Source organism: Equus asinus, chromosome 11 (assembly GCF_041296235.1).
Source record: "Equus asinus isolate D_3611 breed Donkey chromosome 11, EquAss-T2T_v2, whole genome shotgun sequence".
NCBI lineage: Eukaryota > Metazoa > Chordata > Mammalia > Perissodactyla > Equidae > Equus > Equus asinus.
In genome coordinates this window covers 23,255,212-23,273,375 of record NC_091800.1, presented here as the reverse complement: position 1 = coordinate 23,273,375, position 18,164 = coordinate 23,255,212, and the positions used below count along the sequence as shown (strand labels likewise).

At 47.6% G+C, this 18,164-nt stretch overlaps 1 protein-coding gene across 5 annotated transcripts in view; it reads right to left on the bottom strand.

The window, feature by feature from the left end:
• Window positions 1–18,164, bottom strand: part of ATP7B (ATPase copper transporting beta) — a 110,245-nt gene that overhangs the window by 78,310 nt on the left and 13,771 nt on the right. For 2 of the 5 annotated variants that reach the window (XR_011506879.1, XM_044777218.2), the window contains exon 1: window positions 415–1,329. The exons of 2 other annotated variants lie outside the window; for them this stretch is intronic. Coding sequence is in view for 2 of the 3 variants with exons in the window: in XM_044777218.2 (XP_044633153.2) it covers window positions 415–651 (237 nt within the window). In the remaining variant the exon portion in view is untranslated. Of the gene's footprint in view, window positions 1–414; window positions 1,330–18,164 lie in introns of those variants that run through there. One more of the 5 variants, XM_014851385.3, reaches the window with a different exon arrangement.

Below are 18,164 nucleotides of genomic sequence, written 5' to 3'. Positions count from 1 at the left end.
GGACGTTTGAGTTAACTCATTTGCTTAAGAAGAGCAGCTTCGTTTTGCAGCAACATTGTCAAAATGTTTATTTAGTCAAAATGTGGAGAATAACAAAACTAGGTACATAGTTTTAAACATAAAGAGGGTAAAGATCCATTTTTGTCTGACTTGCATTTTGGAAAACTTTTGCTCCACAGAGGCTTACAAAATATCCTGAAAATACGAAGCAACAAAAGCCAAGATTTATCCACCATGGACTTAATCTCTGGAGAGTTCACCTTGACTCCTGGCTCCAGGCTATATTCATACTCTCACTCCCTAGCCCAGACCCGCACCCCTGACCCCTCACAGACAAGACACAGGAGAATCCCCCACTTATAAACTGCATCCAAGCCCCTCTTGGCTTTTTGGCCCTTCTGCAATTGCACTGACCTGATTGGAACTGACTTCTCGTGTTCCATTCAAAACCTTCCGTGAAAATTCTCCTTCCTCCAATGGAAGAGAGCCTTCTTCCTCTGCAGTCACCTGCCGGGTGGAGCCCCTGGCCCCCAGGCTCCTCCTGAAGGACTGCCACTTGTGGACAGACAGCAGGGTCACCTGTGGATCACTCAGAGTCGCCAGGAAGGATTGCTCAGGGCTCCCAGGGGTCTCACCCCCAGTTTTCTCCATTGCTGCATCCAGTCACGCCTTCACCCCCAATAAAGCAGCTCCCCTTTACTGGACTACTTGGTCACGTTAGAAGAAAATGCTTCAAAAGCATCCTCCTAACCAGCAGGGAGAAGGCACTTTCTGTACTCAGTCTTGCAAGTTCCCCTTGGCTCCTGAGACAGCCCGGGAGAGGCTGCCAGCCAAGTCTTCAGTCCAGCAGCAAGCTTTGCAAACTTGGGCAGGCTGCACACCGCTGTATATATATTTGCTCTTGTTTATCTACACCCTTCCAGCCAATTGGCACCCTCTCACTCAACACACTGCATTCAGCACTGAGAATCTTTGCACACGGCCTATGCATGCCCTCACCCAGTGCTGCCGGGACACCGGGCCAGCATGTACAGGAGTCCAGGGCAGAATCATCTCCCAAAGCTTAGCACAGTTTCCTTTTGACCATGGACACGCCTAGAAACCCAGCCCAGAGGCAGGGGAGAAACGCCACTTCCTTTGATTACCAAACTTCGGGTGCCTTCTTGGAATAACTTCTGCTGCCTCTTCCATAGCTCCAACGCGGGCGGTGCGCAGAACACAAGGGGAGAGAAGTATTTTCTAAGCAACATGACTTGCATTTTCAAGAAGGTGTAAGAAAGTTTCATGTTTCCTGCAGCTTTGTTTTCCCTGGGACCAATGGCTTGACTTCAGGAAGAACAGACTGGAAACTCACTGGATAACAAGGCTCATTGGTTTTTAACATGTGGCAGAAAAGCCAGGAACTGATGCAAGATTCAGGCTTCTCAGGCTACCTACTGTGCCGCGGGAGGATTAAGAGACGGAGACACACGACAGTGTGGTAATCCAGCAGCCTCCAGCTCTGTCAGGCAGCACTGCCTCCCTCCCAGCCCCAGCCCCACTCCCAGCCGCTCAGAGATGAGGAAGGAGGCCACCTCAGGCCCCATGGGAGGAACAGCTCCGCCAGCCACTAATCCTGGCAGCACCTCCACACCTGCAAGTGTGTGTGTAGTGTCCACACTGCGGACTGAATCGAGCAGGTCAGAAAGACAGTCACTCTGTGTCCTTCTGCATTACTCCCCCAGGCTGAATGTGCCGCTGGAGGGGGACGGGCCACAGGGACACGCACCCAATGAGGGCATTCAGAACCCATCCCCTTCTGCTCAAGTCACAGAGAATTCTGCCTCTTTATGGGTTGCCTACAATGACCCTTCCTCCCCCATTAAAACTGCCCCCGGGAACTCCTAACCAAGAGACCCGTTCTCTGTGAGGGAAGGCCACCTTACCACGGATCCATTCACCACGGGTCCTTCAAGACTCTTCGTTAGTCTTCTGCCTCTGATCACTCTGTGGGGATGTGACCACTCGTTTGCTTCTACTTCTGAAACACGCTCAGGGCAGCCAATCCCAAAATGTGTCTGGGTTGGCTTCTTACCTTCCACGTGCTCCGTCAAAAAAGAACCTGCCTCCATTTCCAAGAAATGCCATTCAAATCAGTGACCCAACAAGGAAAGGCCTGTTTGATGCTAAGGGCCTCGGGCCGCAACCCCATGCAGGAGCCAGCAGAGATGAGCTGGTATATCTCTGACTGCTTTCTTGTAATCACCCAGATCTTGCTTGCTTATCTATGGCATTCATGTTTCCTAGTAGGTTCTGTCAAGACCCATGTATGCCTGCTGACCGCCTCACGTTTCCAAAGGGCATCATGAGTGGGTTTTCCAGATACCTGAAGCTTCTCTCTTTAAGCACCATATTTTTAAAATTTTTTTGCCATTTTAGGTGGAAATCTTTGAAAATATGAGTTACTATCCATATTTCAACTTTTCCTTGGAGATATGGGATCATTATAAATATAAATGCTGCTTCTGTGCTGTAGCTCTGAATAGTTAATAAGGAAAGCATGTTGTCATCATACCTGAATAGTCTATGCTGTTAGCACCAGGACCTATGGAAAACTGAAATACTTTACTGTAAAATGCTTTGACTTCTCCTAAATGGTCACCCAGACTCAGAACACAGCCAGAATAAGGAGGAGGGGCCAGGTTATAAAGGTCATGAAGTTGAGACGTTGTCCTGTGGATGGAGGAGAATCAGCAGGAGTTTTTAAGCAGAGAACTTACATGATTACATTTGTGATTTAGAAATAGTGCGGGCAGGCCCGAAAAGGAAGACTCAGAGGAGGGGGGAATATAGGGTTACATGGGGCAGAAAACATCACCGCCCAGTGAGATTAAACAAATGAGGAGGCCCTGCAGACTCAGCGATCAAGTGATCACAGGAGGCAGGCAGAGAGGACCTGAGGATGACTGCCATTTCCAGTTTGGCAGAGATGAGGAGGAACAGTCGGGGTGAGGGGAGCATGTCTGGGTAAAAACGGTGGATTCTCCTTTGTTCCCACAGCATCTAAGGACCCGAGAGACAGCCAGGGCATGAGCTACTTTCCCAGGCTAGAGAATCAAGTCCAAACTCCTCTTTCTGGCACTTTCCCCTTTCCTCACACCTGACCCCTAAGTTTCCACCCCCTCCCCACCTAATCTTCCTTATGCTTTAAGTCCTGCCTCTCCCTGCAGTGGCCTCCACCCACCCTATCAGGGCTCCCTCCTTCATCTGAATCCCAGTGATGCCAGTCCTGATATCAGCTCCCCTACATTGAACCCAGCATATATGGGGTTAAAACCAAATCCAGCTGTCTGCTACAACCAGCCAAGGTTGCCCACCTGCAAATTCCCTTATCATCCTCCTCCCTATAAGGAGCCTCCCAAGGCCAATCGCAGGCTGGTGGGAAAGCTCCGACCAGCAGGGCCACAGGCTCCCCACCGACTCTCTACAAGCAGCCACATTCCCCACAAACCTTTAGAACCCCCCACCTCCCCTCTTTTGGGGAGACAAGATAAAACGAGACAAATCTGAATGCTCACTCTCGTCTCCCGGCTGATGTCACCCAAAATAAAAACTGTTTCCTTGCCATAAGCCTGGCATTCCAGTTTTCATTTGGCCCCTCTTGTGTGGCGGGTAAAGAACCTGTTTGTAGGCGCTAACACAAGTATCACTACTGTCAATACCACAGGCTGGCAGGGACGGAAGCTGTATTACTAGAGGCCAAGTCTTCTCTCTCCACCGAGGCTGCACTCAGAGCAGCCCAAACGGTTCTGTTACTGATGCTCAGCATGCGCTCATCCCTGGGAAACACTGTAACCTCCTGGAAGAGAAGGTTCTCAAGTCTTATCATCCACAGACATAACATACTGATGAACAAATATCAGATGTTAAATACTCACTGAGCTGAACTACAGACAGGTAAGAATGTGCCTTCTACTTAGAATTTCATGGGGTTGTTTGTCCCTGTTATCACACTGCAAGGGCAAACGCCATCAGTACCTCCACTAGTCCTTCTAGAACTACAGGTCTCCAAGCATCTCCCTGCATTAAATTATTTTGCCTCCCACATGTACAAATTTTATCAGCTATTTTCCAAAATAAAATTCACCTTGTTTATCTCCTACGCACCTTCCTAGTCTCTGTGGGTCTTTTCTGTATAAAAATAAAAATCCCTTTGGTGTCCTAAACAATCCTGTTGCAACCTGAGAAGCCCAGGCCCAACAGCAGATGGGCTGCTCATGTTTCCACGAACCTCCAAGACAAAGGACTCAGTTTGGAGGAGGGGCATCTGGTTCAAATATTTCAGCACTTACAAAGGTTATCTGCTCAACCCATCCAGAGGCTCACACTGGGTGAGGTTTCTTAGAAAAAACACTGGGCCAGTCCTCCCAAGACAGGCAGAGGAGTTCCAAATCCTGTGATAGGACAGGATGATTGAACCTGACACTAAGCTGCACACTGGGAAGCAGTTGCCTGGAAGGTTCCCATACAGAGAACGTGAGCAGAACCAACAGCTCATCCTTCACAAGAGTGAAAAGTTAATAAATGAACACAATTTGAGCCTGAGAACCAAATCTTTAAGTGTTATGCGCAACAGGGGAAACAAGAGATATTTTCTGCTCTCAAGAATTTATTACCAAGTTAAGACAGAAGAATAGTAGAGGAGAATACTAAAGAATCAAAAACTCATTCGAACATTAGGTGCTGGGGATGAGGAAGGGGTTCCTGCAGGCTAGAGTTGCCCTGGAAGACCTGCCAGGGGAAGGATGGGGGCCATTCGAGGTCTGCTCGGCTGCTCCTCACGTCCCTGGGAACTGGTGATTTCCAGGACTGAAGCTGTTAGCTTGGCATGACTTTTACACTAGTTTATTAACAGGAAACAAAAAATAAACACCAATGCAAGCTCACTGGAGGGAGTGCTCTTAAATAAAACTGCACTTGGTCGAATAGCCTAGAGTGAACAAAATTACACTTCTTCTAAATTATAAAGAGACCAGACATGGCCAAAAAAAGAAACAGAGAGATTTAAGGAGGAAAGCCAGTGTTTTGATTCCACAGTTAACTATATGCACCTTTAACATCCTTGGCTGTTCTCCTCATCTGATGCTCACCTGGCACAACTCCAACACTGGTTACCTCTAAGCTCCAACAGACTCCGGGTCTCTCTCCTCGAAGCTGAACAAGGATGAGACGAAACACCCCCAGGCTGGCTGGCCACGGTCTCATTCATGACCACTCACTTGGAGAAGGCCCTCCGTGCCATCAGCAGTCCAACTATAGCCTCCCAGTCCTCTTGTAGCGTGTACTTCAGGGTTACTGTAGATATTCAGTAAGAACGTGATTGCCTTTAAGCTATTTTCCTGTTTAACTTCAGGGGTGACAAGGATTTGTGAGCTTGTTTTGCAGAAGAAAGAGAACGCCTTCAGGGGAGTTGTGATCACCAGATAGCCGGCTCCCAGTTGCTATCTGATGCCCAGAAGTCAGACTGCCTCTGGAGTGAAAGGTTACCCCTTTGCTTCTCCCAAACTCCTCCTGCCAAGCTCCTTAGCTCCATAAAACCCCTGCTTTCTGCTCTTGTTAAGGTGGATTTGAGCCAACCCATGCTCCCACTTCTCATTTTGGCCAGTTTGAATAAACCTTTCTCTATCTTCAAGCACCAATGTCTCAGTGACTGGCTTACTGCACATCAAGCACAGGAACTTGAGATTAAGAGGTTCAGTATCAATTTTGGTGAGCCAGCCAGGAGTCTTATGCCCATGGCTGGACAGCCCTGGTAAGGGTTCAAGCGGTCAGTGGTCCCCAGCAGCTGCCTGGGCGTCTATGCCTGGGGGACTTGCCCTGCCGCTCCCTGCTTCCTGCCAGCATCAGCTCCCCTCGGTACAACGCTCGCTTGGAGTGGAGAAATGCATTGGACCTCAGTCTACTTTTTGTGCTTGTGTGGATGCGTCTATCTTGTATGTGAGTACTTTCAGTTTTGTTTTTGCCAAGTGAGTCACCATGACACGTGCGGTCATGAATTCCCTGCCTCTCCATTTGCACTCTGTGTGACTGAAAGGCAGGCCCCTTGTTTGGGACAGATCCAGAAGACTGTTGGACTTCACATTCTATTTTTGTCCTGCAGGTGTCAGATTTTGTCTCAGTGTGGGTGAGTTTGCGTTGTGTGTCAGTAGGTTGATTAAGTTTGTTGGTTTGATTGCAATGGGCATGTCCTCAGAGTTATCAGTAGCAGCAACAGAGTGGAGGTGAAGGTGGTGCAGAGAAGTCCAGGATGTGGTATAGGGTGGCCCAGTGCCCCCTGCCCCGTCACAGCAGCAGCAGTGGTCCCAGCCTCAGCAGCAGTGATGGCAGCAGGAGGGGTGGCGTGAGGGCAGGAGGGCACCCGGGTGCGGGGGCTCTGTGCTCAGCCCAGACCGGCTCAGCCCAGGGACCAGGAGCAGCAGTGGCGGCAGAAGTGCCCAGTCACTTCACTGGGGCTGGACAGTGAGATGAAGCAGGAGCCGGAAGAGCTGTTGGCATTATATCAGTACACCCAGGCTTCTAAGCCAGGGATGGTGCCCCCTTTCATTTCTAATTGGAAAGCACACTCTAGAGGATTCAGGGCTGACCCGGAGGAATTCATAAACCTGACAAAGGGCCTATTAACTACTCTCCTCACAGTGGAGGAAAAGTCAGCCATTCTGTTAAAAGCCAGGAAACATGCAGATAGTGGACATATCCCCGGGTCAGAAATTCGAGGGCCTACTGGGAGAGCTGTGCCGGAGACTGACCCTGGGTGGAATCTCAATGTCCCTGAAGATCAAGAAAAGCTAGGATATTTTCAGCATCTGCTTTTGAAAGCCATGCAAATAGTAAGCCAGCCACGCATTACCTGGTCTAAATTAAGAGAGGTCCAACAAGGCCCTGAGGAAAATCCCTCCACTTTTTTTTTTCAGAGGCTACAGGACTGCCTGAGGTGATATATGAATTGGCACCCTGAGGCTCAGGGCAGGACAGTGGTTCTTAATACCTATTTCATATCTCAAAGTGCTCCAGACATCTGTAGAAAACTCCAAAAGTTGGCTATAGGTCCTGATACTAACTCTGCACAACTAATAGAGGCTGCTTTCAGGGTGTTCAACAAATCAACCGAAGCTGAGCAAAGGAGGATGAGAAGATGCAGAGATGGGCAGATCTGCTCACAGTAGCCCTCCAGACTGCTTAAGGTAACCCAAGGGAAAGGAAGAAGACGCCATGGGAGAGTGGTCCCAGCCTCTACCGAGGGAACACAAGGCCAACAACAAAGTTGGAGTCTAATCAATGTGCATGCTGCTGGCAGGAAGGGCACTGGCTGTGGGACTGTCCGAATCATCCCCAGAGAGGGAGGGGATCAAAGAGGACTAGACCATGTCAACTTCCCTTGACTACAGATGAGATGTGATGGGGCCATGGGGCTCCCGAGTTGGCTCTAGGAGCCCAAGTGACTTTGGCATGCTGAATTCTTGCTCTATACTAGAGCCACATTCTCAGTGTTGAACACCCAACAGGAAAACCTTTCTAAAGGAAAGTGTGACATAAAGGGGTCTCAGGAAAAGTAGAGGCCAAAAGGCTTCTGGAGCCCTTGACCTGGGAAACAGGATAAAAAATGCTGAAGTATTCTTTTCTGTATGTACCAGAATGCACTATTCTCCTTCTAGGGAGGGACATACCATCTAAGTTAGGGGCCTCAATAAGCTGGGAACAAGAAAAAGTGGAGATCCAAGTCCCTAAAAGTCTGGGAGTTGAGCTCATGGCCCTATTGCAAGATACACCAGCACCTGAGAAGGAAGAGGTTCCCCTAAATGTAGTAAGCCGAGTTAACTCAGAAGTATGGGCACAAGGACAGGTGGGACCAGCAGCCAGTGCCACTCCCATAAAGGAAAATCGAAGCACACAGATCACTAGCCCAGTGTGAAACAACACCCCTTGAAGTCAGAAGCCATAAGAGGAATCTTTCCTGTAGCCAGAAGCTGTAAGAGGAATCTTTCCTGTAACCAACAGGCTTTTAGAAAGGGATGGATCAGGCCATGGAGATTCCCATGAAACACTCCCATTTTACCCATTAAAAGGCTGGGAACGGGAATAGAGATTTGTTCAAGACCTTAGGGCTGTCAATGCTATACAGTGCTAGATTTCAAAGACGCTTTTGGATCCTCATCCCCCACCACTTCCCAGGTAATGTCTGATCACCATGCCCTGCCTTCAGCAGGAATCCTGTTAGGTCAGTGTGATATTGTGATTTATAGTAAGAAATACCTTCATTTCTGGCACAGAGCTCCTAACACCCTTCTTACTTCCAGTATAAGAGCCATAGGAGCATCTTTTGTTATAATAATTACTTTTGTCCTCAGTTCCGGAAATAACTCCAGAGCAATAAAGGTGAAATGGGTGTCTTTTGTTATCCATAAAGAGCCCCCTTCAATCACACCTGAATTTATGTTAATAAGGTGACTTTTGGAAAGCCCCTAAAGGTGGAGGCTGCCTGCCAGGCAAACCCACTATGTGATTAGAGGGCTGGAACTTTCAGCCGGATCCCCCATCCCTATACCTCTGAGGTGGGGAACAGGGGCAGAAGATTACGTTCAATGTGGGGTTCAGAGAGCGTCTGGGTTGGTGAACATATGGAGTTTGGGGAGAATGGCACACCCAGAGACAGAGGCTGGGAGCTCTACATCCCTTCTCCACATATCTTGCTCTATGCATCTCTTCCATCTGGCTGTTAAGTAACTAAAATGTTTTCCTGAGTTCTGTGAGCCACTCTATCAAATTAATCAAACCCAAGGGACGGGGTCCTGGGAACCTCTGGTCTGTGGCTGGTTGGTCAGAAGCACAGGTGACAACCTGGACTTGCAATTGGCATCTAAAATGGGAGGCAAAGGGTAATCTTGGAGGATCTGATGCTATCTCCAGGTAAATCGTGTCAGAACTGAGTTAAATATGTTGCTGTAAAGTATCTGGGGCTTATCATTTCAAAAGCGCAATGTGGCCTTCCTCAAGAGAGAAAGATGGTAATAACTCGTAGGCAGCTACAAGGATTCTTGGGGATGGCTGGCTTTTACCACATTTGGATCCCTAACTTTGGGTTGATTGCTAAGCCTATCTACGGTAAACTACAGGGCTCAGAAACAGACCCCTTTGAGTGGGAAGCTATGTGACCAAGCTTTCAATAAGCTTAAAAACTTACTAATAGAAGCACTTGCACTGGCCTTACCAGACCTCAGCAAAGCATTTGAAATGTAAGTTGGAAGGACTCATCCTGGTACCTAGAGCCCTTCTGGGAGAAATTGTTAATGAAATCCATCAGAGCACTCACTATGGGAGGGATGTCACCTTGCAGTGGATCTGAAAGTATTTAATTGGTCCAACTTGGAACGGACCACTCAGAGAGTTACCCAACAATGTGTTATCTGTGCCAAAAACAATCCCAGGATGGGGCCACCCTCCTTGAACAAGGGTTCAACATCAAGGAGCAGCCCCCTGTGAGGACTGGCAAGTGAACATTACTGTGATGCCTCGAGTCTCTGGGAATGTCAAGTGCCTCCTAGCATTCCTGGATACCTTCACAGGATGGGTTGAAGCTTTCCCTTTGATGGGGTTCAGGGCAGGCCGCCTCAAGATGCGCCACTCTGGTATGTGGATTATTTTGAGCTGAAGCCAATAAAGGCTCAGACTCAGCAGGAACATTAGACCTTTCCCCCCTAACTGCCTAAAAGAAATTTAAAATAAAGGCCTGTCCCCAGGACAGGCCATCACCATAGATAACTTTGGGTTCTGGTAGACTGGGAGGATCCTTGCTAAGCCCACTTTTAACAAAGTTCTATTTACCAAACATTTGCTTTTCCATTTCCATGTGGGTTGCCTTCCTCCCCTTTGTAGACCCAAACCACTGCCCCAAACGTCCTCCTTGTCTGTAGCTGAAGACACTTAAACAGGCAGCCTCAGCCAGTTGCCTGAGTTGCTCAGTCTTCCTGAGCCGCTCCCATGTATACATGTTATAAAGCTTGGTTTAATTTTCTCCTGTTATTCTGTCTCATGTGAATTTAATTCGTTGTCCGGCCAGAAGGACCCAGAGCAGGTAGAGGAAATATCTTCCTCCGCTACACCTTCCAGAATGGAAAAGGCCACCAAAGTGACCAAAGCTTTGCTAAAGGAGATCATTCCCAGGTACGGACTCCCGTGGTCGATCGAGAGTGACAAGAGAACCGCATTCATCTCCCAGATAACCCAGGAAGTATCCAGAGCCTTGGGGGTCACTCAGAAACTCTAGACCTCATGGCAGCCCCAATGGGAAAGACTGAAAAGATGAACCACACATTAAAGAAGACTATTGCCAAAATTTGTCAGGAAACTAATTTAACCTGAGACAAGGTGCTGCCCTCTGCCCTGTTAAGGACCCGTGTAGCTCCCTGCAGTGGGCTTCAATTGAGCCCCTTGGAAATGATGTACAGGAGACCATTCTCAGCTTCACCAACAGAAGGAGATTATACAGAACAAAAGGTAATAGCGATCAGGCAGCACTTAAAATTTTTAAATGAAATTCTAACTTCACGAGGTTCCCACTCACAGGTCCCCGTTCCCGTCAGATGTTCTACTCCACCACATCAAGGCAGGTGACTAGGTTCTCATCAAGCCTGGACCAGAGGATCAACTAAACCCCAAGTAGACTGGGCCGCACTCTACTGACCACTCATTCATCAGTCAAAGTGGCCAGAGCCAAGCCGTGAATTCACCACACCCGAGTGAGCCTTGCCCGCCACAACCACAGCACTCAGAAGCTGAAAAGAAGAAAACTGGTCTTGTGAGGTGCTGAAAGACCTTAAGCTGCTGTTCTGGGTTAAGACGGCCAACCCAAACAGATAAGTAAAATGAATCAGGTTCTGGAAATATGAGTTAGTCAAACATGGAATAAGGTGCTCTTCTAAGACTGTAGATAAAGACACCCAAATAATGATAACGCAAAATATAACCAAGTACCCAAGAGTATTTTCAATCTCAGGTTGAAAAATTTCCTTCTTCAGTTTCCCCATCTTTGCCCCCTTTCAGCAGGAAGCAGCCACAACGATGGATGCCCCACTTCCCATGAGAAGAATGAGAAGGGGAAAAAAGACAGTGGGGATTGAAGCTGGGTACTTGAGGGTATGATTGCCTTTAGGCTGTTTTCTTGTTTAACTTGAGAGGTGGCTCAGGGGTCAAGAGGATTTGTGAAGTGGTTTGGCAGAAGATTTGCGAGCTTGTTTTGCAGAAGGAGAATACCTTTGAGGAGGTTGCAATCACCGGATGGCTGGCTCCGTTGATGCCCAGAAGTCAGACTGCCCAGGGGCTTATCAGGAATGACACCTTTGTTTCTCCAAAGCTCCTCCTGCCAAACCCCTTAACTCTATAAAGCCTCCTGCTTTCCGCTCTTGAGGAGGCAGATGTGAGAGAACCCAAGCTCCTACCTTCTCATTTTGGCCAATTCGAAAAAACTTTCCTCCATCTCCAAGCACCGATGTCTCAGTGTTTGGTACTGTGCACATCAGGCTCACAAAATTTGCGATTAAGAGGTTCAGTATCACTCTCATTCTTCTCTCTCCTGGGCGAGGATCCCACACCTCCTCCCCACTGCTCACACCTCCATCCTCAATCTCCACTGACAAGCCTGCTTCCTGCTGCACTGAAATAACAAAGGCAATCAGAAAAGAACTTGTAAGCATCTCAACCCCCCGCCAGTTGCATTAGTGCCTTCCCTCTGACAAGAGATTTTCACATATGGAGGCATGTGGGTTAACCATTCGGGTTCAAAACTGATTTGACCTGTACTAAAGAAGCCTGACGTATGGCCCATCAAACATACACTGTCCATCTGCTTTAACCGTTAAAGTAAAGAATGCTCTCTCTTAAGATAAGAATGCACACTTATTCTCCTACAAAGTCAGTAATGCCCATATTAGTACTCCTAAAATAAGTTCCCTTTCCTGCCATCAGGGTCGGGCCAACCTGCTAATTTGCAACTGAACACCTCTTTGAAACTTGGATGAATATGTATCCTGGGCATGTTTACTGTATGTTCTTTGTCCTAAAAAGATGTGACTTTACTGAAGACCATGCTTCTCTGGAAGGCTTTCTTCCTTTCTGGAAAAGGTTTTTCCGGGTTATAATCCTCACTCTGACTCAAGTAAAACTCATCCATCTCTGTTATCTATAGAATGGTTATTCTATAGAGAGGTCAATACCTCTCACTGCCCAGCGTGAGTCGTCCTTGCCCCCAAGGTCAGCCTCCATGCACCCACCCGCTCCTGGTTTTCCACCTACACCCCCGACAGCTCCTTCTCAGAGTCCTTCACAAGAACCTACTAGTCCCCAAATCTCTTAGTGCTGGAGGGGCTCCCAGCTCAGCCCTTGGACCTCTTCCCTATCTGTACGCATTCCTTGGTGATCTCATTCAGTGCAGCAGAAATACCACCTATAGCCAACAACCCCCAAACTCCACACTTATGGACCCAAACGTTTACTCAACATCTCCTATTACGTCAAACTGACTAGAGTGGAGCCATTTTAAAATGGAGTCAGAGCTGCCTTTCAGAGAAACTCCTGTTAAAATTCTTTGTAATACAACCTCCCTTCTTTGCCTTTAAAAGCCCCTTTTACTCCCTATCGGGACACTATTCGGGTTTCTACCTGAATCCGTGCTCCCCAAATTGCAATTCTTTAATCCCAAATCAACACTTTGCCCCTTAAACTGGTTTCTCTTTTTACATATTGGATATTTAATATGCAGCTCAAATGTTAACTTGCCTACAACTGAGCTCCCAATGTTCTGCCCCTTCCCTGCTTTTCCCACAGTCTTCCCCATCTTAGCAAATGGTAACTCCTTCCTTCCACTTGCCCAGGAAAAGATCTTGGATTCATCCTTGGTAAGAATCATCTCGTTTCAAACCCACATGTAAATGTTCAGCAAATCCTGTTGGTTTCATCTTCAAAATACATCCAGCATCCAACCACTTCTCAGCACCTCCACTACAACTCTGATCCAAGCCACCAGAACATCTCACCTGCATTATTAAAATAATCTCCTGGGGGCTGGCCCCGTGGCCTAATGGTTAAGGTCCAAGCGCTCCACTTCGGTGGCCGGGTTTGGCTCCTGGGCGCAGACCTACACCACTCATTGGTGGCCATGCTGTGGCAGTGACCCACATACAAAATAGAGGAAAACTGGCAACAGATGTTAGCTCAGGGTGAATCTTCCTCAGCAAAAAAAAGAAGAATGGCAACAGCTGTTAGCTCAAGGCAAATCTTCCTCAGCACACACACACACACAAAAATCTCCTAAGTGACCTCCAGGCTTCCTTCTCACTCCCTAAAGTCTATTCTCAACACAAAAGCCTGAGGAATCCCCTTAGAGGGGAAGCCAGATGATGACATCCCTCTAAAAACTCTCCAGGGGGTTTCTATGTACTTAAGAGTAAAACCAAAAATCCTCACAATGGCCTGACCCATAAGACCTTGTAGGATCAGCCCCACTCCTCTTACCTTTCAACCTCTCCTCACACTCAGCACTCCTCACTCACTGTGCTGAGGCCATTCTGAGCTGCTGTTCCTTAAACAAAACAAGGCATGCTCCTGCCTCCGGCCCTTGTACTGGCTGCTCCCTGGCTTAGAAATAACCCTCTCCAAACACCCCATATCCAGATGGCTCACTTCCTCAACTCCTGTAGGTATTTGCTCAAATGTCACCTTCTCAGTGGTTTCCCCTAATTACCCTGTTTACAGCTCAAACACTCCCCACTCCCTACAGTCCTTTCCTGGTTATGTTTCTCTGGAGTACTCAGCTACCATCTGATACAATAACAGATATTTTACTCACTTGATTACTATCTCCCCAACTACGACTTGGGTTTCATAAGCGCAGGAACACTTTGTCTATTTTCTTCACTCACTGCTATATTCTCAGCACTAAAATAGTGCTATGTTTAAAAGTTTCTCAATAAATATCTGTGAATGAATGAATGATAGAGAATACCAAACAAAAACAACCTATATATTTGCTTGCTATAAAACTTAGACTGCTACACTTTCTGGCAAAGATTCAAAGTTCAGAAGGTACCCCATGCAAGACTGGCTCTCTCCTCCTTCACTTACTCATTCCTTTTTCCCTCCAAGCCAATAGTCTAAGCTCAAATATGGTCAAGAGCATAACAGGTTGGGTAGGATTGTGGCCACATGAAGAGCTCACGCCCCACCAAAAAGAGGCAGCTACTCCTGGGCTCCAGCCAACTGTTGTCAAATGGCCTGGGGTCACCAGAGTTTCCAAGAGAAGTTAGGTAGCTCAAGTTTTACACAATAAAGTCTTCTAATTTTAAAATGCTGGAAACGGATTCAAAGTTCTGGCCAATAAAACATAAAGAAAAGCTGATTGTCAGGGTTCCTGAGAAGGCTCCTTAAAAGAAAGAGCAGGTCTGTCTTTACCCAGTCCTCATTTCTGCTGTGTGCAACACGAATTAGGTGGCTGGGACCCTAACAGCCAACATAAGGCCATGAGGCATCTGAAGGACAGCACTCTGCCGTAGCTTGCTAGAGCAGAGAGAAAGAGAAGTCTGGGTTACTGATGACCACAGACATGCCAAACCACCCTGGGACCCATACCTCCAGACTTCTTAATAGTCAGGTTTTCTGTTATACAGTCAAATTTAAAATAATTCTAACTAATACAAGTGTCAAATGCAGTGAAGGGGTAGGAACCTCTGGCATGACAGTGTGAGAAACACTACAACCCAGCTCCCAGTGAAAATGGTGAAAATTACTTAAAGAAAAAATATGGAAAGTCTCTGGAAATGGTCCTAAAGACATACAGCAAATGAACAAACATTTATTCAAGAAAATCTACTAAAATTTGGTTAGAACAGCAAGAGTCTGTGGTATTTGCACCAAGACCCTGTAAGTGAGCAAAAGCGAGCCATCTTGTTTTGCCAAAAGGCTCCAGCCCCTCCTCTGTGTGACTAGTCGCTGCTCTGCACACACTCTAAAAACATTCCCATGCTTTCCTGATTTATGGCCTCTGCTTACGTACGTGCTCCCTGATACTTTGATAAATTCAAACTTTGTTCTATGAGTTTCTCTCCAGGAACAGGCTGACCACAGGCGGGAAACACATCTACAAGGTATCCATCACAGCTGACCAAAGAAGGGAACAATGTGACGCCTGCAGCCCATCGCTCCTGGAGACCATAATCCCTGGACACCCTCCTTACCGCCCATTTTCCCTATATAACTGCCTCAAGATTCTGTAATCCTGAACGATGGGTTGTTTTAATATTTTTTTTAAGATTTTATTTTTCCTTTTTCTCCCAAAGCCCCCAGGGTACATAGTTGTGTACTTTTAGTTGTGGGTCCTTCTAGTTGCAGCATGTGGGACACCACCTCAGCATGGCCTGATGAGCAGTGCCATGTCCGCGCCCAGGATTCAAACCAGTGAAACCCTGGGCCGCCACAGCAGAGCACGAACTTAACCACTCGGCCACGGGGCCAGCCCCCTCAAAGATGGGTTTTTGAGACATTAGTCACAGTGTCCTCTGATTAGCTGGCTAATCTAATTAAACATCCTTTCTCAATATCTAACTTGTTGTGATTAATTGGCTCAGATGGCAGAAGCAAGCAGACTGAGACCACTCAGCATCAGTATGCTGGGTATCAACTCCCCAACTCTGAACTAGGTGAGATGGAAACTCCACTCCAAGCTGCTGCACAGACAAGACCACGGGGCTCCCTCTCCCCCAGCTCTCAGTCAAAGGGTTTTCTGCGCAGGAGGGGCAGAACATCAGCATTTCTTATCCTGATACTGAGACTAAACTGCAGGCAAATTCAGCAAGAGGTGTGGGCTCCCTTCTTCCATCCAGTCCCCACTGGTGGAATTAAGGCTCTACCTTGGGCACAGAACACCCAGAATACGAAGCCCCAATTGCTCTTGCCTTGGATAAGGTGGCGGTTCCACACCAAGAGAGGAAAGCTGAGCAGAAATGAGGCTACTGCCCTCCCCCAAACTCTGCCCCACCAAAGCACTCAGCTCCTAAAGTGGGGACTCACCCAGAGAAGTGTGCTACCGTCCCCATCCCCAGCTCCAGAGCCTTGGCTCAGAAATTTTGCCTGGGTAAAAGGCAAATGGGAGGAGACTGATAGATGGATTGGACATATAAGCTAAATTGTATGCTGGCTAGTTTGCTGGAGTGAACCAGGGGGAAAAGAGACAGCTGGGGAAGCCTGACTAGGGTCAGAAGAAATCTCAAAACAATGATCACAAAAACTATCCCATCAAAAGAGCCTGAATTTGAAGGGGGGAGCAGTCTGCGCGTAATTCACGCCCCAGGGCACTGTTAAAAACAACTGATGGATCAGCCAGCAATTAGTGAAGCTTAAAAGCTGTGTGTGGTCAGCAAAAAACACAAAGACAAAACAACTGTCATCACAAGGTCACTGTGAGCATACCCAGGGCTCTGCCCCCTGAAGAGCAACATTAGAGGCTTAACACCATGAGAGGTGAAATAGATTCCACTAAAATAATCTAGCCAGTCACTAAACAATAAAAAACCAAGCAACAATAAAAAGCCCCGTGGATGGGTGGGGGTAAGGGAGTGGCAGTACCTAGAGTTGTGTAAATACCCAGTTTCTAACAAAATTTATGAGACATGCAAGAAAATAGGAAAGTATGACTCATACACTGGACAAGAAAAAAGCAGCCAAGAAAAACTGCCTGTAATTGCAACCAAACAAAGGATTTAATATACTGTTTAAAAAAAAGGAAACAACAGGTGCAAAATGGAGTCACTTGCCCCCACTGACAGCAAAAACACTGCAGTTTCAGCCTCTCCCAGAGTGACTTTAACCAGCCAATTTGCAATTTCCTGATCAGCACTAGTGGGGGAATCTGTGTGGGAGAACCCCTTTGGAGGTAGACTTCCAAAGTGAGGTGAGCTTGCCTGAAATAATCCTTTCTTTTGTTTATGACTTCCTTATCACACTCACTGCCCTGCCTTTAAAAACATTTCCACTTGTACAGCTCCTTGGAGCTCCTGTCTACTTGCTAGATGGAATGCTGCCCATTCACGAGTTGTTTAATACAGCCAATTAGATCTTTACATTTACTGGGTGGAACTGGTTACTTTTGGTTTTCTGTGGGATTTTTGGTGAGGAAGACTGGCCCTGAGCTAACATCTGTGCCAATCTTCCTCTATTTTGTTTGTGGGGTGCCACCACAGCATGACTTGATGAACAGTTTGTAGGACATCACCCAGGAACTGAACCTGCGAACCCCAGGTCACCAAAGTAGAACACACAAACTGAAGCACTACGTTACCAATACAGCCCCTGAACTTTGTTTTTTAACAATACAAAGACAGAAACTATTTAAACCATTTTAAAGAAATAAACGAAAGGATGGTGGCAAGGTCTCATCAAATAGAGATTATTAATAAAGAGATACAAATCATAAAAAAGAGAGAGAGAGATGTCAGCATCATGGTAGAGTGAGTTGTTCCCTCAGTCTCTCCCGTTTAAGTCAGAGCTAAATGGACATTTATTAACCAGCAGAGGACTCCCTGCACTGGGCCACGAGACTTAATGAGAGATTCATGCAGCTATACATCTGAAGGTGGGCAAACTGGATCCCTGGAGGCAATGGAACTAAGGAAGCCCACCTCTCCCCATCCCTAGCAGGAGCGAGCCAGCTCAAGGATCCCCACACAGCAGCCCCTGTGCAACCATAAGAGGAGGTGAGGACAGACTAGCCTGCGTGAATGCTTTCAGAGTTGCAGCCCAGCCCGCAGGAGGGCACAGCACGCCCAGGCAACCCTGCCCACAGGAATGTTCTACACCAAGTGGCGACGACTCAGCCCCTACTAGCGCAGAGCAGGTGAGAAGGCACCCTGCCCGCTCAGAAGGCACCATGGCCCATGGAGCATAGCAGCCTGCAGGATCCACTGAGTGGCGGCTCAGTCCCCATGCGGGTCACCCCCCCCCCCCCCCGACTATCAAGCAGCAGCTCAGCCAGTCCCCTGCCAGGCACAGAGTCCCCACCCAAGGTGCCCAACCCACCAACTCAGCTCAGAGGCTCGGCCCATGTGTCCACAACCTGCAGAGCAGCTGCAGCCAGCCCAGAAAAA